Source organism: Rhododendron vialii, chromosome 2a, assembly GCF_030253575.1.
Source record: "Rhododendron vialii isolate Sample 1 chromosome 2a, ASM3025357v1".
In the NCBI taxonomy this organism is placed as follows: domain Eukaryota; kingdom Viridiplantae; phylum Streptophyta; class Magnoliopsida; order Ericales; family Ericaceae; genus Rhododendron; species Rhododendron vialii.
Genome location: NC_080558.1, coordinates 23,182,309 through 23,207,633, shown reverse-complemented (window position 1 = coordinate 23,207,633; position 25,325 = coordinate 23,182,309). Strand labels below are relative to the sequence as shown.

The window sequence follows — 25,325 nt, the reverse complement described above, 5'->3', positions numbered from 1 at the left end:
ATTTGCATATTTTCGATTTTGGACGAAGAAGTTATGACCGTTTGAAGTTATGACCGTTTGAATTTTAGTTAGTTTGAGGGGGTTAAGTGCCAAAAATAAAAGTTAAAGGGGGGTAAGTGTATGCGAGGGTTAGTTCGAGGGGGGTAACTATAATTTCCCCAAAATAAATTACTTGAATTTTCTTAAAACGAAGTTTTGGAGAATTCGTTGAAGCAAGATTCAAATATTTTTCGGTTAAATGAGTTTTCTGAAAGAATACTCTACAATCTTATTCAAGTATCTTGAAGTAACATCTTCATGGAAATTTTGTCCTTAAAGATGTCTGTGCCTAATTCAACTTTTGCCCAATAGTAAATTAATTGTGTTTTTTTGTCTCGATTTTCTCAACTTTTTTGTTATTACAATAAAAAATCAGCATTAGAAGTCAAACTTTTTTGTTACAATTAAAAATGGCAATTGATAATGCCAAAACCAATAGTATTATTCTTGCCAAAACCAAAAATGTTCCTGCCAAAATATTAATGACAGCTCCTCGTAGAATTACTTATTTACCCTCTCCTACATCACTGACTTTTCAAAACCTCGCCTTTTTTTACTAAACTGCCTTTTATAAATCATTTGGCCGGACTTTTAATTTCAAAGCTCAAATGACCAATTGCTCTGCCAAAAACCTTGGAGCGTCAGCCCCATATACCACTGAAATACAATTAAAAAGTAAAACTAACTATAACAAAAACAAATATACCATGGTGATTCAATCCAAATCCAATACCAGTTCACATCATTATCCAGAATTAAACATCAATTCCAAAAAGTTCAAATATCTTTTGAAACAGAAACCTTCATTACTACTTAAAAAATTGATGAAATAGAGGTATCAAAATTACGACAAACATCATCCAAAAAAGTTTTTCTCTCATCTTGGCTTTTGTTTGTAACTTCGCACTATCCCACCATTTTTTAGTGGTAAGGCTTCTTTCAAAGGTACAGACCGGGGAAGGTAGTGAAAAACGCAGACAGCAACGAAGGATGAGGCAATCTCAGATTGTTCACGTTCAGACACTGCGTTTGGTTCATCACCTGTTGAGAAGGCTGTAGAAGAGGTAGCATTCGCAGACCAAAGCAAAGCCCCCCAAAAATAATAAATTTACCTCAAATCATCCATCCAACCAAAAGGTAAAAGCACTCCATTTTAAAAAATGATGAGCCGAATTATATATCTTTTAAAGAAAGAAAAAATAATAATCCAAAAAGTCTTTTGACATATTTTCATCTTTAATGAACTTTTTAAAGATTATGATAATAGTCTTTACCTTTTACGTTCCTCTTATATAGACGAACCAATAATCTCTCTCTCTCTCTCTCTCTCTCTCTCTCTCTCTCTCTCTCTCTCTCTCTCTCTCTATATATATATATATATATATATATATATATATAAACTGACTCAAAACTAACAAATGTGAAAATAATTTGAATAAAGACAAAAAATAATATGAATTATTTTTAGGCCAACCCAGCCCTTAAATCCACATGTACTTTTATTTATTTTTTGAGAAACAATCCACATGTATTTGATTGGTTAAAATAGAGCAAAATCCGAATGGCAAGCCGACCTCAGGCGTTGAAGCTTCGAGATTAATCACCAAAGTAATTGAAAATCTCAAAACAATGATAGAACAGTCCCGAAGAACTTTAAGGGGTAGTTCTGTTGAAAAAATATGATGTTGAAGAATCAGTGATATAAGAAGGGCAAATAAGTAATTCTATAAAGAGCTACAATTAATGTTTTGGAAGGAACACTTTTGGTTTTGACAGGAATAATATTGGTTTTGGCATTATTAGCTGCTTAAAAGATTTCAAAAAAAATTCGCTTTAGAAAATATCTTTTTTTTTCAATTATTTCTTCTTCTTTTTTTGAATATTCAATTATTTCTTCAGTTTCATTTATACTCCTAATAACATCTTTTTATTATCTCATCAAAGACGTCATTCTTTAAAACATAGATAAATTCAGTGCAAACTTGTTCTATGGAACAACTACTGTGCATCCAGGCTGGCACCATATTAAAATACAATGGCCAATTTCGTCATTCCACGAAGACCCACCCACGGATTCCCGGCCAGAAAGGTAAGCATCTCCAAACAGTGAGACCAAACACAGTAATTAACTAACCCAGGTGTAGCTCGAAAGACAAGAGAATAAATTCTTTACATCGCAGGTGTAAACATTTGTTTCTTTCAAATTAATTGCATTGCGCCACGTCGCCATATTTTATTAATTGAGACCACTATTTTGACACGTGTCGCAATGCAATTGATTTGGAGGAAACAAATGTTTACACCGGCGGTGTAAAGAATTTATTCTCGAAAGACAAAAGTTATCGGCTCTAAACTTGGACATCTTGAACTCAAAATTTAGCAACATCTCGAGGTCAAATCGTAAGATAGAATTTTTTTTATAAATCTGCTAGTCTTAGTGTGGATGAATTGACTTCAACGGGGTTCCCACATAGAGAGTTTGGGTATTGTGTGTGTGTTTAAAAGATCCATTATGTCTCTTTTTAATCAGCAATTGCCTAGGTGAGTTGGTATGTGAAATTACACTTTTGCCCTCATTCAAAACAATCAAGTCTTGTCCACCTGTTGTGGTTTGAGTGTTTGACCTCTGGCGCAGGCCCTCTGTCATGGTGTCACTCTTTAGTGGCGAGACTCTTGGGTTTGTATCAACTGGACTGGCTCCTACATTGAAAATTTGGGTATTGCATGTGTTTAAAAAATCCATTATACATCTCGTAATCAGCAATTTTCTAGGTTAAATGCACAAGCGTTCAAAAATTGACTTCAACGGAACCGAGAATGAGAATAGTCGGGTGTAATTAAATGCACAAGCGTCCCCACTGAAACAAGTACTTACAGTATATACGATGAAATGAATGCCTCTCCCTCTCCCTCTCCCTCTCTCTCTCCCCAGGAATGGCTTGTAGAGTTGGCAATGTCTTCTTCGTTTAGCTCGATCTGCATACAGCATCCTCTCCAAATCAGTCCTCCTCATATATTTGCACACATTATATTTATTTATCTTTTAATTTTATATGCTTCTGTTCATTTCAGTCTCTCTCTCTCTCTCGTCATTCTCTCTCTCTATATCGCTCTCGGCAGTTAAGCTGCTGCTATCCCCTCACCTACTCCCCTCTCTCCCTCTCTCTGTCTCTGCTCATTCCTCTATTCAATTTCCCCTCATATACTCCGGCGAATTAATAGCTCTAGTACTTCTCCTTTCGGTTCTCTCCTAGTTCGTCAACTAATCTAGATAGAGAGCGAGCATTGGGATTTCTAGAGAGAGAGAGGATGCCTCTGGTGCGGGTCCAGGTGAGGAACGAGTACGGATTGGGACAGCCGGAGCTGTACCAAGAAGCGGACAGAGAAGATCCGAAAGCCGTTCTCGATGGCGTGGCCGTCTCTGGACTTGTGGGGATCTTGCGTCAATTGGGTGACCTTGCTGAGTAATTTTTTCAATCCCTTTCTCTCTCCCCTTCAGTCTTCTTCTTCTTCTTCTTTTTTGTTTTTTTATTTTTTTATTTTTATAACTCGTGGTTTTTGGGTCGGCTTACTCACAGTTCGACTAATTCGAGACCCAATACCACTAGGGGCAAATCGAATTAAAGCCGGGGCAACGTTCTTATGGCTCTCCCCATAAGACCATACTGGTCCTAGCAAACTCCTAAATCCCAAATCTTGATGACAAGGGCAACCCTTTTGGGACCAATACCACCGTCCACTAACGGAGAGTCTAATTTAAACCGGAGCAAAGTTCGTATGGACTCTCCCCATCAGAACATACTGGTCCCGTAAAGGTTGATAGCATTTCAGTTTTGAACCTGAGACCTGGGACCTCAGAGGAGCGAACCCCTAAATCCCAAATCTTAGACCACCAGGCTGACCCCTTGGGGTTTTTTTCTCACCCTTTTAATTTCATAATAATCCAGATTTGGTAGTTGTATATTAGGTCCTTTATTAATGGCACTATAAGTTCAACTGTGGAGTTTTTTCTGCTTTTTGTTATGTTGGGGGTTTGGTTTAGTTCTTTTATTGCAATAACAAAATACCCAATAGAGTAACAATGAGTTAGGGATATGTCGATATGAGCAGTTAGACTTGCTTATTCTTATGCATGTGCACATGTGTGGAAATTTTAAGGCTCAATTAGTAGTTTGTCATATGGCATGGTGTATGAAACATCAATTTAGTCCTACTTAAGGAAGGAAAAGAAAAGAACCTAAGAAGATTAGTTTTCAAGGATTTATTGTTTCTATCATCACGAATTACAAAAGGAGAATTTGCAACCAGAGCCATGGTGCAGATTCAATTGTTTGTTATGACACTAGGTAGTGTTATAGTGGAGAGTGTAGATCTTTTTTAGGTGGTAAGTAAGTTTACAATCAGATTGGACCATTTTATATGCAAGAAAGTCCCAGACGTCCAACAACCCATGTCAACTACTTTAGGTGGAGTGCAACTATCAACAAATAACTCACATGATAGGGGGAGAACAATGGACTGGTGATCTTCTAGTTTGGAGTGTGCATAGGGCCCTTAATTGGTCAAAGGGTTTTTGGCTGTATACTAGAAAGAATTGTTCAAGTGGAGAAGAAGGAATGAATTTTCCTCGACCTATATTGGAGGGGAAGAAAAATGTGTTACTGGAGTTACTAAGTTGCTCTTAGTTTGACTTTTTAGCCTCAATTACCAGCTTAGTCAGGAGTTCTATTTGTAGAAGTCAAAATGTACTAGCTAATGTTGTCCAGTTTGGAAATTTAGCAGATATGATCGTGGTTCCGAAACAGGTACTGGCTGACTTATGGGGGGATAATGGTAGTATGACTGTGTGGCATGGTATTCAGCACTTCGCCGTGGTCTAAGAAGCAAGGACATTTCTTTGGAGTAAGCATTTCGTATTGGACACCCACGTTGGACACGGAAACTCGTCGGGCATTCCCAAGAGGGTGTCCGACACTTGTTCAATGTGTCTTAACAAAGAAAATAAAATCATGATTTCTGGCACTTCCCAGACACTTCGGCAACACTTCTTTTGGAATTGAAACACATTGTAGATCTCTTATTCGTAATAACCTTATGCATTGTTCGGAACACAACTTATGCACTAAAAGTCTAAAACTACAATTCGAAGCTTTTGTAAGATGAATGCATCATGTGTATTACAATATTTTACAGTTGTTTTGCATTCACCAGAATACAATTGGTATGTGAATGTCACCTTGATGTAATGTTAGGTTAGGAGACATACGGCTTTTTAAGTTAATTAGTTTTATGGCGCATAATTTTCGTCACCTTCGTAGATGTCATTTCGATAGATGGGATACGATGTATATACAAAAATAGGAATCAACATGTGGTGTTCTCATGTTTTAAAAAAACAAAAAAGGCTTGTAACATGTTTGCATCATGTCACGTTGCGAGTCTGCATCGGTGCTACTTAGGCGGTGGCGGAGATCAGTGTTCTAAAAGGCGTTAGACTCTAGTCGGGCAGAGACGCTAGGTCGACTAGGTGCCACCTTGCAATTAATTTTTTTTTGTTTTTTGTTTTGGAGAATCCAGACCCTAGGCGGCCACCTAGCTCCGCCTAGGCCCGCCTCGCCACCTAGCTCCACCTAGCCTCCCCAAGCGCCTAAACAAACCGACTAGGGGAAAATCGTGGCGGCAACCCGCCGCCTTTTAGAACACTGGCAGAGATAGTGTGCAATCTATGACCAAGACAATGATATTTTTGTTTAATAAGCCAATTTTGGTCCTGCAGCTATTGCCCACTGATTGAATGACACGTTAGCTTTCTATAGTTCTCATGAACAGGCTTTGTATGACTCAAATGCAATTATGGCTTAGTAATTCTGCAGAAGAAGGGACAATTGCATAGTAACTTTGAAGTCTCTACGCCCCCAGTTCAGAAACCTAGAGAGGGATTTTTTATTCTTGACCATCTCTCTCGAAGGCTTTTTTTAAGAGTAGGATCATTCATAATCTATGAATCCTTGATTCCTGACCTCAATATCGGTACAAATTTATAGATATTTGGGTGTTATCCAATGGGAATGTTTTTGGAGGCATAAGCCCATGTGCTTTGGTATCATTTTCGGTCTGCTAAACTGCCAGTACTTTGGCTCTCTCTCTCTCTCTCTCTCTCTCTCTCTCTCTCTCTCTCTCTCTCTCTCTCTCTCTCTCTCTCGTGAATAATTGTGTGGGTATGGCTACAATGTAGGATACATCTCATCTTCTCATAGATATGCCTGATGTGGGAAATAGCCTCACAGAGGTGCCACTGCACGATGCAGAATGGTTGTGCAAACCAGTTACACCTTTTGGTTGGGCTTAGTTCTGTGGCACAATATTGACAGTAATTGGTATAACATGAGAATTCCATAGATATGGTTTAAATGATGTGGGAGACTGTAGTCTGCAGGATTTTAGGGATTGTAAGGGGAACACAGAAGTAGGGTTTTAAGCTGTGGTTAGGATTTAGGAAACACTCAAGTGCTACTAAATGTTGTTTAGGGCTGTGAATAAAATTTTGTGAGCAGTAACAGGGGCTAAATTATAAGCAGAAAACCAGGGGAAAAAAAACCCAGAAGAATAGAAGAAGATAGGTCTATCTATCAATGCTAGAAAGCCTTAGTCATCACACCTAGGGTTTGATTGCATCACAAAATCATCAAAGGTTCTGTAGGGCTCTGACTTTTGTGCAATATTCATTTCAATTATTATTGAGGCACAACATCCTTGTATATAGTCCAGAGACTTCCTAATTTAGATAAGGATACTACTAAACGTGTAACTTCTAAAGTCAATCTAAACCCAAGTATGAGATTATAAGATACCAATTTAATTACTTGACCCACAAGACGACCAATGGGTAACCCCTATAATCCATATCCATCCAATCCCACAGTTACCAGAATGCCCTTGGCTGGAAAACTGACCAGTAACATATAGAATTTAAAAAAAAAAACTGAAACCAGACTCTATAAGACTAAAGGTGGCAATGACTTACTACCTTCTGTTGTACAACCTGTCTGTCTTGTGCTAATTACAAATACAAATAGCAAAATTTGCATTACTTTTCGAGAAAGTGGTCTGTTGCAGCAGTGTCATAGCTTCGAATTATTGTGTTAGCTGTTTTAGTTGTGGCACGTGATATTTGGCTGAAGTGGCATTTTCTGTGTGTGGTAGATTTGCGGCAGAGGTTTTTCATGGCCTACAGGAGCAAGTAATATATACATCTTCCAGAAGCCATAGGCTGATGACTCGCTTACAGTGCATAGAATCTGCACTTCCTCCACTCGAGAAGGCCATACTGGCGCAAAAGAGTCACTTGCATTTTGCGTACACAAATGGTATGGCTGGCGGATCTGCAATTCAAGCTTTGTAGTATTTGTATATAGTTGTATGTGCCTAATGATAAATATTACTTCGTATCCTTGTTTGCAGAAGACAATAAAGTTTCTCCTTTCCTACTTATTAAGCAAAATAAAAGAAAAAGTTTCTCTACTAGTACCGGATTTGGTAGCTTTTTTTTATCATGTATTTGTTGAACTGAAAACGAAACAAGTTGTAGCTTAGCTGAGCTAGAATTCTTGCAAGATTTGTTTCCGAGATTGAAAGCATTTGTTCCTCTGCCAAGCACTGGTCCCTGATTTTTCTATTGTAAAGCATATATGTCATACATGTGCACAGAAGCCCACTTATTATCAATGTGACAATATCTTTCTCCTTAAAACATTGTATTGTATTCCTTTTCACCAACTGGTCTCAGTTTATTATAACATACTTAAGATGGAGGGGGAGGGAGATCATGACAGCATGTGCACAAAATGCCTTAGGAATAGAGTTTCGTAAGAGCTTCATATAGTGTTGTAAGCTCTTGCATGGGATCAAAATGAAATCCAAGGATACAAAAAACTAACAGAAGTTTTGGTTCGCATGGTTAGTAACTACTTTACAGGGATCGATGTGACATACATAGTGATTATATGTAACTAGATAGTGCATTCAATAAATCACAATCTTGGGTCAGAATGCTTTCAATAAAGCATTGCCCGTTCAGCTTTAGGATCTCGGTTTATTGATCAAAACTGCTGACAGTGATGCATATAATTTACAATGGTTCTGGTTCTGAATACTTCAAAAAACTAAATGGAGTGAAAGATAAAGATTTAATGAAATTGAATTGAAGTGTAATTAATTTTAACTGAATTCAAGTATCATCCAAGCAAAATAAAGCTTCAAGTCTTCCCTCAGAACAAATGCGCATTATAAATTGTGAGTTGGTGACCCACAAGTTGTTCTGCACATCTTATTGTCAATTGCATTTAGATTGTTGAATAACTGCATTTGGTCCATATGAGGCCACCATTTGGTTGATAAATTTTGCTTTTGTGATTTTTTTTCTTGGCGGTAATGATATTCGTTGTAGAAGGTTTAGCACTAATGCTTTTTTAAAAAAGTGGTGCCTTAAGCAACACATGTAGACTGGTTCAACTTTAAACTAATGCCTACCCACAGATATATTTTTTGATGTGTAGGCAACTGTTCATCCTGAATGTTAGAATTCCACTTTTACTACTATACTTTTTTCCAGTTTGCAATTAGTCATGGAAAGCAGTTGCATTGCAGGTTCTGTGTGGCATCCTCGTCTCCAAAATGAACAAAATCACTTTATCGTCGGTGACTTGCCACAATGTATCATGGATTCCTATGAAGAATGTCGTGACCCTCCACGGCTGCAATTGCTTGACAAGTATGGTTCATTCTTGAAGTTTCAATCATGATCCTAGCTGACTAAAGGTTTCTTTAACCCCATCTTTGTCTTTCAGATTTGACACTGGTGGCCCAGGATCTTGCTTGAAGAGGTACTCAGACCCAACCTTCTTTCGGAGAGCATCAGCTAGCTCAGGTGAAGCTACTGTCGAGAGAGACGCAAAAAATAGGAAGGCACGTCGAAGCAAGGTATGTCTAGTTATATACAGCCCGTCCTATATCCGTTGTCTTTCTGGCAGTTGCTCTTTAATTGGATCATCATATAATTTCTTTTGGGGAAAAAATGTTCAACATTTTTCCACCAATCAAAAGATTTCAGGTAGTTCTCGAGGATACACTTTTCAAAATCATCTAAAACAGAGACAAAAAGAGAAGATATGGATGATTTCTAAAGATGTCTGAAATAGTAGAAAAGTATGAAGAATATGCCCGTCTACAAAAACAAAGACAAAAAAAAAAAAAACACTTTTAACCATTGCGAGAAGTTTTAACCAGGAGCTTGTTAAGACTCTTGGTTGATAACCTTAGAGCCTCCAGCAGAAGTTACAAAAGTTAATCTCCAAATTTGTAATTATTATTATTGTCATCGATATTTTGTAGATTGTAAATAGATAAAAGCAATCATAAATAATTTGATATAATATATTATTTTGGTGTTTCTATAATATCAGAGAGAGAGAGAGAGAGAGATGTGTTCAGGGTGGAATTGTGTTTGGAAGTTCTGCTGGAGATACTCTTAAATGACTTCTTTAAAGCTCGATATATAGAACAATATTTTGGATGAGTTTGCTTGTTGGATCTGGTCTGTGGACTTGCTGGTATATACTTATAAGAAGATCATGAAATTGAATAAATCTCAATGATTAATTAAGGTCCTTATAACATATTCCTTCTTAAATATGATTGTTTATGTAAAATTAATTTCGGTCAAAATTATTGCTTTTAACTCTGCTGTTACATTTAGTTTTTACTGATGAGATGTAGAAAATGTTCAGAAAAATCAAACATGGCAGAGGAATAGAGCATCTCATGGTGCATCACTATCCAACCACAGTGTCAGGTACTCTTTTTTTTTTTTTTTGATCCATGTGTCAGGTACTTTATTACACGCATTTATGTGCGCATTGGAATAAAAAAAAAAATGGTTTTGCTAGCTTTTCACCTGGTAGTTCTTTCACTATTCTGTCTGATTCAAGTAAAATGTGTTATTTTTGTTATCCTATCAATCAGAATGCAATTTGCTTCTCGAAAAGATGATGAGCATGCATCTCCCTCTCAAACAGTCTCTGCATTTGATGCTTCGTTGAAATCTGACTTGGGAGACCAATCAAATTCTTTTGATTTAAGAACTGAGTCGGGCTACATAGAATGTGTGTTCCATCCAGCTTACTCCATGAGACATGACGAAAATGAACGCAAGGAATCATCCTTTTCTAGTTCAAGGATGAACCATGATGACATCATTGACTCATCTTCTGTAGACGAGAACAGCAGATTTGTAGATGACGATTTCTCGCACAGTATATCACAGGAGCACACCGGCCCTACATCATCTTGTGTTACTTGGGATGAAAAAACAGAAATAGTAGAAATAGCGGAGCCTATAGGTCACCAGTCTGATGATGAAATTACAGAAACGCTTACAATGAACTTGGATGGTGAAGAGAAGGGGGCTGTTAACTTCAGAAGTGTTGATAAAATGGATTTTCAGTTCGATAATGAAGACACACCAACTTCGGTCTCTAATCAGAACGGGATTGATGATATTACAGAGACGCCTACAATGAACTTGGACCCAGATGGTGAAGAGAAGGCAGCTGTTAACTTCAGAAGTGTTGACAAAATGGATTTCCAGTTCGATAACGTAGACACACCAACTTCGGTCTCTAATCGGAACGGGGTTGATGATATTGAAAGTGAAGCTGAAAATTTTGTTGACGCTCTTAACACTATTGAATCTGAATCTGAAACGGATTTAGATTTTCAAACAAAACGAGAAGAGAAATATTCGATTTTTATTGATGAGGAAACACAAGATGGAACGGATGGGATTGTAGCACATCGTTCAGACCATCAACCATCAAACTTGGAATCTTGCTCCACAGCTTGTAATGGCAAACCTAACTCTATATACCAACATAGTTATGCCAAGGAAGATTTACCTCCAGTGGAAGTAAAATCTTATGATACCGGCAATTCTCTCGGTATGGACGGCTGTGGAAACAGTGGCATTCTTGACAGCTCAAACGTGGAATCTGTTGTCAGTAATTCACCAACATTTGGGTTCACAAAACCCAATCTGAAGGATCCAATTAGTGATCAAAACACAAGCGCGTCTTGTGAATCTCAGAAGTCTCCCTCTGAACATTCTGGTGTGCAGTCAGTCATGTTTTGGACAAACGGGTCCCTCCTAGGACTTGAGCCATCAAAGCCTCCAGACTCCAGTGTATTAAATCCTGTAGTTCAGGGCACCTCGACTAATACTCACAATGGTGAGCTAGACACAGAAAAGCCAGCTAAGTGGGCCCAGAATTCAGAAATCATTGAAAAGATTTCTTCTAAAAGCTCCACATCATGTCACAATGATAAAAATGGATCTGATAAGAAGACACCTTGGAGATTTTTACCTACTGAACTAAACACCAAGCATGAAAAATATGGTGATTCTCATTCTAGTAGTCGTCTAAATGATGACCATGTGTGTAATTTGAGAGAATCCAGTGCAGTGGTACCTGAGACTGAACATGGAGGCACTCCAGATGTTAGTGCCATATCCTCTACTGAAGTTAGTCGGAGGAATGGTGAAAATGAATCTCAGATGTTTGGAATTGGTAATAGATTCCTTTCGAATGGTTTTCAAAGAAAAGTCTCTCTTGTCCATGGTGAGAAGTCTGAACCTCCATCCTCCATGAAAGCTGGTGTTTTTTATCAGAAGAGCCGAAACCAAACATTTTCCGACAGAATTAATTCACCTTCTTCCTCACCACCGCTTCAACACATTAAAATATCTTTTCAGCCTATAAGTGGGTTAGAGACTTCAAAACTGAAGCTGAAATTTCCTGATGGGAGTTTTCATCAAGATGGTAGTAGAGATCTGTTACCTGCATTTCAATTAGTCCCAGAGCCGGCTACTCCAAGGCATGAAATTGGATCAGATTCCGATGATAACACATTTTGCAGATCGTCTCCGTATATGTCAGATGATTGTCTTAGTCAGCACTCTGATTCAAATTCTGATGAGTGGGAATCTGATGAGACTTCCCCAACCAACAACAATGGGCTCTATGATGCTTTACGAAGAATCTCCTCAGCAGAATCTGTTTCAAGCTCCGCAGAGATTGATACAACAAGACATGGAAGTTTTCATGTTGACTCTGGACTTAAGAGTCCAAATGTTGAAACTTGTTTGGAAGCATGTGAATCTGGTCACGCACTTGATCTTCCAAGTTTGAATGCTCTGAACCCTTTATTTGAGCAAGCAATGAGAATTGGTTCTGATGGAAAAGATTTTCCAAAGTCATACCTTACTGAGAAACCTACTCCTGTACCTCCACCTCTACCCCCAATGGAGTGGAGGGTTATGAAATGTGATTCAGATGTAACCATTGATAAACTAGATTCTGTGTCTGAAACCCTTGATCATGCATTTGAAACGACAGTTCTGGGATCTACCATCTCTTCCCAGTTTGAGCCAAACCCAGCTATGCAGCACCAAAGTAGTGATGAGACCATAGCATTCACACCAAAGAGCAAGGTATACTTTTGTTTTATGCTGACACTTTTTTTCGCTTCATTTATTTTTACTATCTGTGGTATTCTCTTTACATGTGGGAACTGCCTGTCTATCATCAATGGAACTATTTAAGACAAAACCAGTTGATGAAATAAATCTTCTATGCTATTTATCTAGCAGCCAGAGTTGCAGAAAGAAGTTAATCAGGCCAGATGTGGCAAGGGCATTGATGAAAAGGAAGATTTTCTGCAGCAGATTAGAACAAAAGTAAGTCTCCCGTATTTGTTGATTTCATAGCTTATCTAATCGAAATGAACATGGTGTCAGTTAAGTCCATGTTTGGAAAAGGATAAACTTTGCTGTGTACTAGTGATAACTACAACAATGATAATTCCATAGTAAACAATTTCTCCTTTTGGACTTAATAGAGTTGCAAATGTGAGAATGGCGGATACACATGTTTATTTTGGTAAATAGCAGATGCATATCATTTTCTCTTAGTAGGCACCAAAACTAAAGAAGTGATGCAAGTTGAGCGTTGTGAGTCTAATTCTCATTAGTTATTACACCTCTGGATTCATGTTGTCACTATATAGGAAGCAATTTTCTGATAGTTTCTTCATATCGTTTTGAGCTTTGTCTAAAGCCATGTGTTCTTCATATTTTCCTATACAGCATAGATCATTTTTTAGTTTTGTATCATAGTCCTAGTTCGTTTTTTGTTGAATTTTCCTCTGTTTGGTTTTATAATTCATTTTAATTTTGCCCTTTCGAGTATAGCCCCTTGTTCTCATCAGTGGTATCGTCTCAATTGCATCTCGGCAAGAATACCACTACTAATGCTGAAACTTGTTCCCTTCTTATTTGATGGTTATAGCGAGCTACGATAAAATTCTTTACCTAGTGTCCTCCATACTGGGCAAGTTTACCAATTTTCTACCTTGTCGGCAACAAAATAATTATATGGGGCTTTTGAGATTTTTTCTGCTGCTGACTGAGAAGATTAATGTTTGTTTTTTGGGATTCATGAAGATGGAGTAACTGAATTAGAAGAAAGCATATCACTTTGATCTCCGCCTCTCTGGTTCACCTTTAATGCTTTCCTTGTCTTTTGAACTATTTCAGTCATTCAACCTAAGGCGCACCCTGTCAGAAAAGCCAACCGTTACATCGGGACCTGTTGCCAACGTCAAAGTCACGGCAATATTGGAGAAGGCAAACGCAATTCGCCAGGTTTCCCTCAATTTTCTCTTTGTTGTTTACTTTTGTCTCTCTTCTCTCTGTCATCTTTGTATTTTGCGTATCATCTCATTATTTTTAGCTTCAATGCACGACAGGCTGTTGGGAGTGATGATGGCGACGATGATAATTGGAGTGACACCTGATTTCCCTTGGATGCTATCGTGTCACACCCCCCGTGAAACCATTTTTCTTGTATTTTTTTTTTTTTTTTTTTTTTTGGGGGGGGGGGGGGGGGTTTGGGTTTCCCTTTTATGCATATGTGAATAATCTCAGCTCCTCGTGTAATTAATTTGTAGGAAATTTTTTCTTGTATCTTGATAAGGTCCACCCCATGTATTTCAGTTTCAGGCAGTCATTTTATGCATAATGCCTGAGAAGTAGAAATAGTTCTCTTCTGAGAGTTCGAAATTTTTTAAGAGTAATATATTTTGCCGTCAACTCAATGGTTCTCTTTCCATTTTTACGTACTGCATGCGCGTGAAACGTGTGCAGTTCATTTCCCTGAGGCTTTTATTCCAAATCTTGTGAGGGGTTTTTTTTTTTGGTAATGAAGGATGCCATAAGATTATGAATTAAAAATAAGTCTAGGGGTATTTCACCCCTATTAGAGTCTTGATTCAAATGAAAGAACAGAAAACACAGAATTACGTTAAGGTTCCATTCAGTTGTCAAGAAAGTTGTGTGAAAATTTGGTTCACAGGAAAAGTGAAATGAGGTGTGAAGTAAGGGAAAATGAACAAGTGTGTATCTCGATATTGTTATGGATTTATTGCAATAAATACTTCATGTCCGTTCTATATATTTTTGTATGAGTACTAACATACAAAAATAAAACAAGTTTTAATCCTTCAATGTAACTCTTATAAGCAAATAGATTTCAAAACTACAAAATTCTACTAAGATATACTTCTAAATGATCCATTACTGAGGTTACGGCGAGACAAATGGTTAGAGAAGAATATACCTAATTACTTATGGACTTCAAGTTTATTAAATTATCTTCAAACCAGTCTTCTTTAATCGGGAAAAAAGTACTTTAGTATCTTTGTACCCTGCCTTATTAGCTCCTTTACAAAAAAAAGTTGTAGTACAAGGTTGAGATTTTGGAAATATGAGATAGACAGACTATAGGCAGGTACATCACGTATTGACCAGCACGATATTTTTGACAGTATTGTATGGATCGCCAAGCTATGTGTTCCATTTTAGTGGCGATACAAGATGAAATTGAAAACTTTGTCTATAACTGAGAATCTTAAAAAATACGAAGATTCGAGCCAGCCTTGGATCAACTAATTGCGGGTGAATCAGTGGTCTACACAAGAGACCCAATTAGAATTGGGACGGAGTCTGTAAGTTGCTCCAAACATGTCAATTTAAATAAGAGAAGACTGGACTTGAGAGCAAGGACCAAGTGAAAAGAATAGAAGCATTTTTTTATTTTTACTTTTAGTCTTTTCAATGAAGAAACTTAATTCACATGGGTCCACCAGCAGCTTATAGTCTGGGTCTTTCTTTATGCATAAGCTTTAATGATCAGATCTCCACACAAAGACAGAAAAAAACAGTTGTCTGAAAAAAAAAAAAAATTTGTTAAAAAGGACTTGCAACTTGCTGGCAGCTGACCAATTATAAATTAAATGGTTGCAAGAATAGAGTATAAGGAAACATGTATCATTAAGTGTGTGTGTATATATATATAAGTACTTTCATCAGTTTATTAAAGTATGAGATAGGTTTAGACTTTATGTTTAATTAACTGGCTGATCATTTAAAATTGAACAAGTTGCTCCAAGCTAAATTGACTCATGGGTTTGAGTAAACGTATTTGATTATTTAAACAAGAATTTAGCAAATATATATATATATATATATATGGAAATAGTACAGATATATAATAATGGGTTGTTTCTTCCAACAGAACAATATTTGATTAGTTTATGAATTTCCCTTTTAGTTGGCTAATGTGCTTTATCTTATAATTAATCTCTGTTATGATGCAGCTGTTTTTTCTTTGCCAAAATGGTAGGAGTTTTAATTTCATTCATACGAAATAAGCATACAATTACAAAGTGTTATCAATTCCAAAACAGAGTGACAATTACCAGGAGGTCTAGAGTTACAAGCTTTTCACTCCAGAGCCTCACAAACCACCACGACGATCCCTTCATCATCAGCCAGCATTCCAGCAACCGAATCTCAAAACCAACGACAAAATTCCAACATAAGCCAGCAAGAAACCGGAGAGAAACGCTCAACAAAAGGGAGCAGGTCTTCACAAATAGAGCCCACATCAATTGTCCAGTCCGGATAACTAGATCCAGTGACTCCAGGTACTAAAGCCTGACCGGAGAGGGAAGAAACTAAACGAAAACCAGAAAAACTAAGAAGAAAAGGAAAATCCCACAATTCCTACTCCGGCAAACCAAGCACACACGAAACGAACACCGGAAACCACATCCGCAAACCAAAACCACAACTCAAGACGTACCATAGAGATGGAACCTCGATAGCTACGCGAAGGAGAACGACGATGGTAGAGGGTGATGAAGGGAGGGGATAGATCTTCGGCCGAGACGACTGAGAGAACGCCAGAAAGGGAAGGAAATCCCCCCCTGCCCCGCACCGCCTCATTTAGGGTAGAAGCCCTTGGGGAGGAGGGGGAGAATAGTGAAAGCGGCAGCTAGTGTTTGAAAAATTTTAGAGAGAGGGGGTTCATTCAAATTCAATATTTGATGCAGCTGTTGAGTTGGGTTCTTGGGGATAATTCCATAACCTCATCAAAAATTGATCACACATCCGAGCAACTCAGGGATCAAATCCACTTTCAATTAGATGATGCATTGCTTTGAAGTATATGTACGCGAATGTCCCATAAATCTACCCATTATTGTTTGAAAATTGGAAATTGATAATCAAAAGAAACGGGTGCTTGATTACGATATTGATTTTAGAATCTATATATTTTGTGGCTATTGCATTGAGGCTAGGTTCCGCTAAACAAAAAGTGTTTTTAGGTAGTTTTGTCCTTATTTATATTTTGCGGCTATTGCATTGAGGCTAGGTTCCGCTAATCAAAAAGTGTTTTAATTAGGTAGTTTTGTCCTTATTCAAAAAAAATCGTGTTTGTTAGTTTTGCGCCAAACTTTTGTGATTATTGAGAGACGAATCGGAAATATAAAAAAAAAATTACTTTTACCCAATTATTTGAGAAATATCCTCTTTTAAGCTAAAAAGTGCAACCTAAGTGAAAAATACTATGAAAAATAGGAGTACCAAACAGATAAATGAATGATTAATCCCCAAAATTACGATGAAAAAGTCAACAAAAAAATTGTGAAAAATAAAAAAATGCCGAAAAAAAATTTAGACAAAAAACTCCAAAAGAATGCCCTATATAGTGATTATACATCACTTCTCACATAGTGAATTCCTCCATTAACTATCATTAATTATTTATTTTTTATATTTTATCATGCTGCCGTTGCTGAATTGAGCCGTTGAATAGAATCCTATTGATTCTCTCCTACTTCTTCTTCTTCTTTTTTGAACTTCATTGATTCTCCTACTTTGTTTCCTTTCAAAATCTCTTTGCTATATATCAATCAATTCACCATTTTTTCTTTTTGTTCGAGATTTTTTTTAGAAAAAATTAAATAGACATCCTATTTAGAGGACTTAAAATGCAAAATTGTCAATAGGTACCTAGCCGAATTATATTAGGCTATTAGCTTAAAAAGAAATTTTGGTTTGAAATTTGGTGTAGGGAGGCACCTACCCCATCCCCCCTTCCATGCAGCGGCACAAAAGCATAGGAATTACTAAGCTTTTATTCTTATGTAGTATAATTGCTAGCGAACACTCTTCAGCAACTTTTTTAAACAAGCAAAACAGAACAAGTCAGCTTATAAGTGCTAACCAACAGGCCATACTATCTCTAAATTCGTATTCCTTCACCTAAATGGAATAGGGCAATTTTGTCCTTTAAACTCATGCAAAGTGGCAACCTATTTAATTTAGGGAAATTTATAGAAATGGTCCTCCTAATTTCACCCAAGTCTCATTTTTGTCCTCCAAGTATCAATTGCAACTCTTTAGACCTTCAAGTTTAGTTTTCGTACCAAGTTGATCCAATTGATAACGTTTGTTAACCAAACTGGACGAAAAAAATCAGATTGAGAGTAGACGTTATCAATTGGACAAACTTGGTACGAACTGCAACGTCCAAATTGTCATCAATCTGATTTTTTCCAGCCAGTTTGGCTAACAGAAATTATCAATTAGATCAATTTGGTACGAAAAATCAAATTTGAAAGTCAAAAGAGTTGTAATTGATACTTATAGGACGAAAATAAAACTCAAATGAAACTAGGAGAACTATTTATATAAATTTTCCCTTTAATTTATCAACTGAATGATCACAAACTCACTTTCTTTTAGATATATGATATAAATATCCTCTTCTTATTTTATTTTTTATGCTTAATATCCTCAAAAAGGACCCTTAAGAACAAAGTGTAATTAACAGAGTGATCACATAATCACTTTGTTCTATATATATATCATCTTCTTATTTCATTTTTATGCTAAAGATCCGCAAAAAGGACCATAAAGAAAAAAGTGTCTCTCTCTTTCCAACTAAAAGAGAGGACAATGCTTCTTTAATTATCTTAGTTTAATTATTGGAAATTGTTGTGGAAAAGAGGTTGTTACTTTAGTTTAAAGATCCTTTATTAAAGTAATCCCATATCAACACTCATCAACTTTCCCTTGCAAATTGAAACTGAAAGCTACCCAGACCACAACACCACAATTTCAAGTGATCAAAAGTTAACAATAAAGTCAGGTATCGAATCCAGATTTACGAAACATTCTGGCCGGCCCCGTTCAGTTGCACGGAAAGGATGAGAAAAGGGCGACTTTCCTGTAATTTTCTGTGTGCATGTTCAGTTAACAAGTTATCAAGAAATTTATAGGACCCACTGCTTCAACTTTCCCATTAGGAAACACTTTCCTGCAAAATAGGTCTTACCAAAAAGAAGAAATTCTTGTTTTCCTACAAGACTCTTTGTCAATAGAACACACACAGAGAGGAAAATATATAAATCATTTATTTCATCTCACTTTACTTTTTCTGGGAACCAATTTCTCATACAACATTCTCAACAATTGAACGGAACCAACAATATTTTAGAATTTTAGCTTTTGAAAAATTGTTGTGAGTGTTCGCAAAAAATATTTGCGAATAGATTTTTAAAACTCTAGGGATTCTTAAAAATCTAATTCTAGAAAAATTGGGTTTCCTTGTTTTCCTGATTAAAAAGGAAGAAGAAGAAGAAGAGAAGTTGGGCCAAACTGAAAAACGAATGATACTTCAAGGTGCAAAGTTTTATTTTCCCTAATCGATTTTAGCTTATCTTTTTGTTTTCCCCTGAAGTTGCTATATTAGCATATCAAAACTGAATGTTATATACTTATATATAAACTTTTTGGAAGTTGCTGTATATTAGCATTGTAATGTAAATATTGTACTATTTCAAAATTTTCCTCCCGCTAATTATGTCGTATTATTTGCGGTACAACTAGAGTGAGTATTTATTCTCTTCTTTCATAATAATATAAAATTGAGGAAATTAAAGAAGTTTAAATGAGTGAGTATTAATATCTAGCTTGCACTTTGTCTTGGTGCAAGCTAGATATTTCGGTATTGTTTTTCGCTATGACGTTTTGGTTGGTTCCTCACCTTCCTTTGAGTTTGGTTTTCGGGTGGCGTTTTTGCCGGTGTGCCCGTGATCCATTAAATCTTTGTAATCTTTTTTAAAGATTTATAAAAACATTTTTTGCTGATAAAAAAAAATATCTAGCTTTGCACCACTGTAGCATCTTGGCTTAACCACGTGTGCTTATATATATATCATATTGCATAAAGCATACGAAATTCTCTAACACTCACTTGCAAATTGGGTTGGAATATTAGGTTGTAATAAAGTGACATGAGAAGTCAAAAGCTGATAGCACTGGGAACACATATACATATAGGAATGCACATCAAACAGCATAAGAATTTATGCCTAAAGTTTATCCGAAAGATCGATGATGATCTTTAAGTAACTTATAAAACCTTATTTAACCACGTAAAACTCTTTTTTTTGGGTGATGAATTTACAAAGTCCCCTGCGTCCTTTTTAGCTTCCGTACTCATGAATTTACGTATAGCTTCCTCTTCATCACCCAACCCAACTACTGAGCAATCCTGATGGGGGTCGTATGCAATTTAAGGATTCTCAATTTACAAGGAAAGTTTCAATTATGAGAAATTTGCCTCTTTAAATATGAGTACTGCTTGACAACCACTGCTTAGTGCAGTTGGTCAGTTATTGCCTCTCCTTTGTGGAAGGTCTTGGGTTCGAGCTCCACAGAAGGCAGGCCCTTTAGGGGACCAGGAGTCCAGGACTATGGATAGTTTCTGGTCTCTCCGCTCTAACAGCCCCCCCCCCGCTGATGTATATCGTCGTGGCAAAAAAAAAAAGATATGAGTACTGCTATAGGTACATATGCATTGTACATACCACGTACACATAGATTTTCCCCCCCCCCCCCCCCCCCCGCTAATGTATATCGTCGTGGCAAAAAAAAAAAAGATATGAGTACTGCTATAGGTACATATGCATTGTACATACCACGTACACATAGATTTTGTACGGTCCACCTAGGACCTACAAAAATGATCTGAACCGTCCATTATTTTTAAAATATTTTTTTTATGGAGCCCTGTAAAAAATCAGCTCAATTCGATATCGGTAAGGATTTTTCCGGAATGCGTAGGGACAAACTGAGCAGTTATGTAGTTTCGTCCTTACAAATTCAGAAAAAATCATTACCGATATCGGATTGAGCTGATTTTTTACAGGACTCCATAAAAAATATTTTAAAAATAATAGGTAGTTCGAATCATTTTTGTGAGATCCGAGGTGGGCTCTACAAAACTCATATATACATGATATGTGCATTCTCACATGTACTCATAGCTTTATTGCTTAGATATATAAAAGATGGGGGCAATTTAGTAATTTGTTACTCCCTCTGTCTCTTTTTAAGTGTCCTGCTTCGTAACTCCAATTTATTAAAAAGACATCATCATCATATATTTCACATCAACTTTTTCCTTCAATTTTCCTACTTACCTATCATCATTACACTTTTACTCACTAACTTTTCAAAATGGAATCTACTTTTAGGGACAAAATAGACAATGTGTCAACTTTTACCCGCTAACTTTACAAAATAGACATTTATTAAGGGACAACCCAAAATAGAATACTGAACTCTAAATATGGGACGGAGGGAGTAACTTTTTCTCCACAATTAATTTCTCAATCCCCTTTTTTTTTTTTTTTTGTGTGGATATCAAGCTAAAGATCGATATAGTGTAGTATTTTTAGGTGAAGGGAAAGACATTAAAGAATTTGTGCTAAGCACTTACGCTAACTTGAAAATTTTACTTCTCAATTTTGTTAGTGAAAATCTTATATTGTCTCTCCATCAGCGTCAGAAACAAGAGATAAGCGAACAAATATAACGTAATCCAATGAGCCTAATGTTCTGGACCATTGACAGGAAAATGTTATCAAAGCCCCATTCTACTAAGGTTATTTTTTAAGTATTTATTTTTGGTTTTACGAGACAGATCATTCTCTCACAAGGCTGTAAACGAACCGAGCAACTCACGAACTTAGCTCGGCTCGTTTAGTAAACGAGCCGAGCTCGAGCTTGAGTTTTTGGCTCGCTCGATAAAGACTCAGCTAGTTAAGGATGACTCGGCTCAATTAAAGAGACTTGTTTAGTAAATGACTCAGCTCGGCATGTTAAGATTCAACCAAGCTTCAGCTCAAATTTTTGGCTCGTTTGGTAAACGAGCCAAGCTCGAGCTAGACAAAGCTCGGCTCGTTTACAGCCCTACATAAAATCACCTTTAATTCAAAAAAAAAAAAAAGAGTACTTATTTGAAAAAGGACATGATTCGAATCTGATTATAAAGAATATTATCTTCAAGTGAACCAGCCTATCATTTGTATAAGTACTTACTCCTTCCGCCTCAATTTAATTGTCCATCGTTCTATTCTAACCGACTAAAAAACGAGTTATATTTTTAAATCTGTAACGAATTTCATATCGAATATGTATCTTGTTTGATATATCTCGATTAGTTCTATAATAGAATGTTTTCGAAATCACATAAAACATTATAAATTATAAGATATAATTAATTAAAAAATAGTACAAACTCCCAAAAAACAATTAAATTGGAACGGATGGAATATTTTTTTTAGCAGGACGGGACCTGATTAGCTTCACTACTAAGTCTCGAGCACATGATTACGATGTGGGTATTTTCTACCATTAATTATTTTGATACACTTCTTTTTTAACCTGTACGCACAAAAAGATAAAATGGTATATGGAGAATTTTTTCCCAAATAAAAAGACCCCTTTTTTTTTTAGCTTTATCTCTTTAATCTTTATGCTCCACATTCAATACGCCTTTCGATTGCAAGTTATGCAACCCACCCAATTCTTTTGAGAGAGAGAGAGAGGGAGAGACACTTTTCACAAAGCTTCCCAATGACGTGGGCGTAATGATGTAGACAAAAAGCCCAGCATAACCTTTTTCGAGCATCCCAACAGCATTTTCTTTTTCTTTTTTTAGGGTTTTTTAATGTACTTTTTCCTGTTTATCTAAGGAAAGTAGTAGTATAGTAATTAACAATGCAAAGCGGTTTGCACGTAATAGCATTTTGTAGAAAAAAGATCATTAGGGTCCCCACATCTCAACAGTTAATACTAGCGTATTGCCTGTTTGATGAACGGAAACGAAAAAATATATCAGTGAGAATTTTTTTTCTGTTGCCAAGTGCATCAATGGGTCAGCATCTATGATTCTTGAAATTTACTCTTTTTTCTCGCAAAAAAATTAGAAAAATTCCACAACAATAAAAATCAAAGATACAAAGAAGATGGTTTCATGCAAAATACAGTATATATATTTTACGTTATTGGTTAAATTTAGTTTTCTTTTCAAACAAAATATACTATATATATATATATATATATATATATATATTTCATATTCCGTAAAAAATGTACAATAATGAATAAAAGATGAAAATTTGAAGAAATTCCATGTAGGAGATAGAGTTAAGGAGAGAGTTTGTTTTATTGTAGGTAACTACATGCTTCGCCGCAACCTAACCTCTTAGAAAGGTTCACACCCCAAGCGTAGGGATACGTCGTTGAAAGCATAATAACCGGTAAGACCGAATCGTTCCCACAGAGAAATCTTCTTTAGCGAATTTGGAATAGAAGTTGCGTAGAGAGTTGTGGCGTTCAAGCGGCCAACTTTGGTAATTGATTTGAATAACTAAATTTAAACTTGAAATTGAACTAGATTAGAAATGGTCAAGTCAAAGGGATCGATTACCCACGACTTAGCCGTCAAACGGTTCCTTCATCTAACTCATGAGTGGACCGAAACCGTCCGAATTCCACTAGAAGAATTAAAAGCTGAAGACTGCTAATAACTTAATTCAAAGCTCTAATTCAAATTGAACTCATTTAACGCAAGTAAGAGACGAAAAAGGATCGTTCGCACGCGTAGGATTATCAAGCTCGTAGCACAAGGCGATAGACTTCATTGATCAAAGAAGCCACCAACCCCATGATCAAAGCTAGAAATCATGGGTTTAATTCATTCAAAACCTTGAGATTAAGCTAAAGTTAAGAGAAACCATTTAATGGACTAATCCATAGGGTGAACCTCACTCCATGACCTAACCGATTAACTACTCACTCATAATAAAAAGACTAGAAAAAGAGTTAAGCATGGAAAACATGATTCATCGATGAAAACGAAAATAAACTTGATTTATAAGAAGATCTAACAAGTAGCTACAACATTAATACATGAGAAAATATCAAAACACTTAAACTTACTTGAGTTCTTGAATAAAATAACTTGAAAAGCTTGAAAGACTAACAATGAAAATCCTAAAGCAAAAACTAGAAAACTAGGCCTAAAACTAACTAATGGCCTCTGGCTATCTATCTATGGCATACAAGACTATTTATAGGCCTTACAAATCAGCCATAAAATGGACCAAAAGGTCCCCAAAATATCCCAAAAATATACTAGAAGTAGAAACTTTCCATATATGGAAGGTTGAAATATTCAGCAAAAAAGGTGATGGCCGAAGGGCATTGGTACCAATACCTAAAAAATGAGGTATTGGTACCAACTCAACTGTCTTCTAATTCGGCATGATGGTACCAATACCTAAAAAATGAGGTATTGGTACCTCTGTGTGAAAACTGCAGAACAGGGTCAGCTTGGGCCATCATGCCTTGTCGTGCCCCGACGGCCTTCCAATACTTGATTTCTTGATCAACGGGACTTGGCTGAGGTATGCTATGTGGCCTTGGTCCCACGGATGTCCTCGGAACCATCCTTGATGCGTTTGCCTTGCTTCATGAGCTTCGGCTCACTCCATGTCGTATTTGACCACCGACTGTTCTCCAAGGCTTCTTATAGCACCGTTTAGGCTCCGATGACAATGACCAAATGTCGTTGAGCACTTGAACACTTGGTTGCACCCCGGAACGTCTCTTGGAGTTCAAAATCGCCTTATTAGCACGTTTTTCCTGAAATACCCACAAAAATACCTTACGTGCATTATGGGATAAAAACGACTACTTAAACATATAAAAGCTACAAATTAGAGGATTAAAGCCCCAAGATTATACAATCTTGGGTGCTAATCACTACATTCTCATAATATATAGTATAGATCCAAGAGAGAAAAAACTCAATCGCTAATGTTATGTTTGGATTGGTGTTTGAAATTTTTTTTTGAAAAATAGTAGGAATAATAAGTAGAGAGAGATAGAGAGAAATTGTCACGCTCTCGATTTTTAACATAAATATAAAGCGTTTTCATGAATAAAACCTCACAATAATCCGCGCAATACCCCCAAAAGAGTTCAACATTTCTATTTCCATAATTACACTTCTAAGTCCAATGATTTTTCAAATAGTACATCATCGGCTCAACGGCCTCAAAACTAATTAAAGTTTCAAGTGTTCAAGAGTAAAGGTTTACAATATCCTCAATCAAAGTAACAACAAATGAAGTTACAAATACATCTTCCAAAAGTGATTTACAAATATGACTAAGTAACTCCCATATGTTAGCTTTCAAAACAATGCCCACATCCAAGCACTCCAAACATGGAGCTACTGCCTTGAGTTAGCAACTGAAATGATGTAAGGTTTGAGCTACACTAGCCCAGTAGGAAGCTCTAATCTAACAATGTATGCACATGAAATGCAATGATGATTTCATGATAAACAATGATAACAAGGTTCGAAGAATGGATGATAACAACACCATTAATCCAATACTTCAATTTCAGAACCAACCGTATAACTCGATGAGTAACCTTTGAAAGTACCACGTGCCTATTTGTG

The 25,325-nt window shown here is 36.6% G+C and overlaps 1 protein-coding gene across 2 annotated transcripts; it reads left to right on the top strand.

Annotated features, from left to right (window-relative positions):
- Positions 1–2,913: 2,913 nt before the first annotated feature.
- On the top strand, positions 2,914–14,247 carry LOC131315563 (protein SCAR3). Of its 2 annotated transcripts, none has more exons than XM_058344697.1 (9): positions 2,914–3,503; positions 7,243–7,406; positions 8,686–8,809; positions 8,886–9,018; positions 9,825–9,889; positions 10,060–12,583; positions 12,743–12,829; positions 13,688–13,795; positions 13,900–14,247. In XM_058344697.1, exons 1-9 carry the CDS (start codon positions 3,349–3,351, stop codon positions 13,945–13,947), a joined length of 3,408 nt encoding a protein of 1,135 aa, XP_058200680.1. In that variant the 5' UTR covers positions 2,914–3,348; the 3' UTR covers positions 13,948–14,247. The 2 variants fall into 2 exon arrangements, with proteins under 2 accessions (XP_058200680.1, XP_058200679.1); XM_058344696.1 differs by having other exon boundaries at positions 12,740–12,829.
- The last annotated feature ends 11,078 nt before the right edge of the window (positions 14,248–25,325 follow it).

Coding starts and splice junctions, on each gene's coding strand:
- LOC131315563 (XM_058344696.1), top strand. CDS start 3,349: ATGCCTCTGGTGCGGGTCCAGGTGAGGAACGAGTACGGATTGGGACAG. Junction 7,407..8,685: donor GCATTTTGCGTACACAAATG/GTATGGCTGGCG, acceptor GTTGCATTGCAG/GTTCTGTGTGGCATCCTCGT. Junction 9,890..10,059: donor CTATCCAACCACAGTGTCAG/GTACTCTTTTTT, acceptor CCTATCAATCAG/AATGCAATTTGCTTCTCGAA.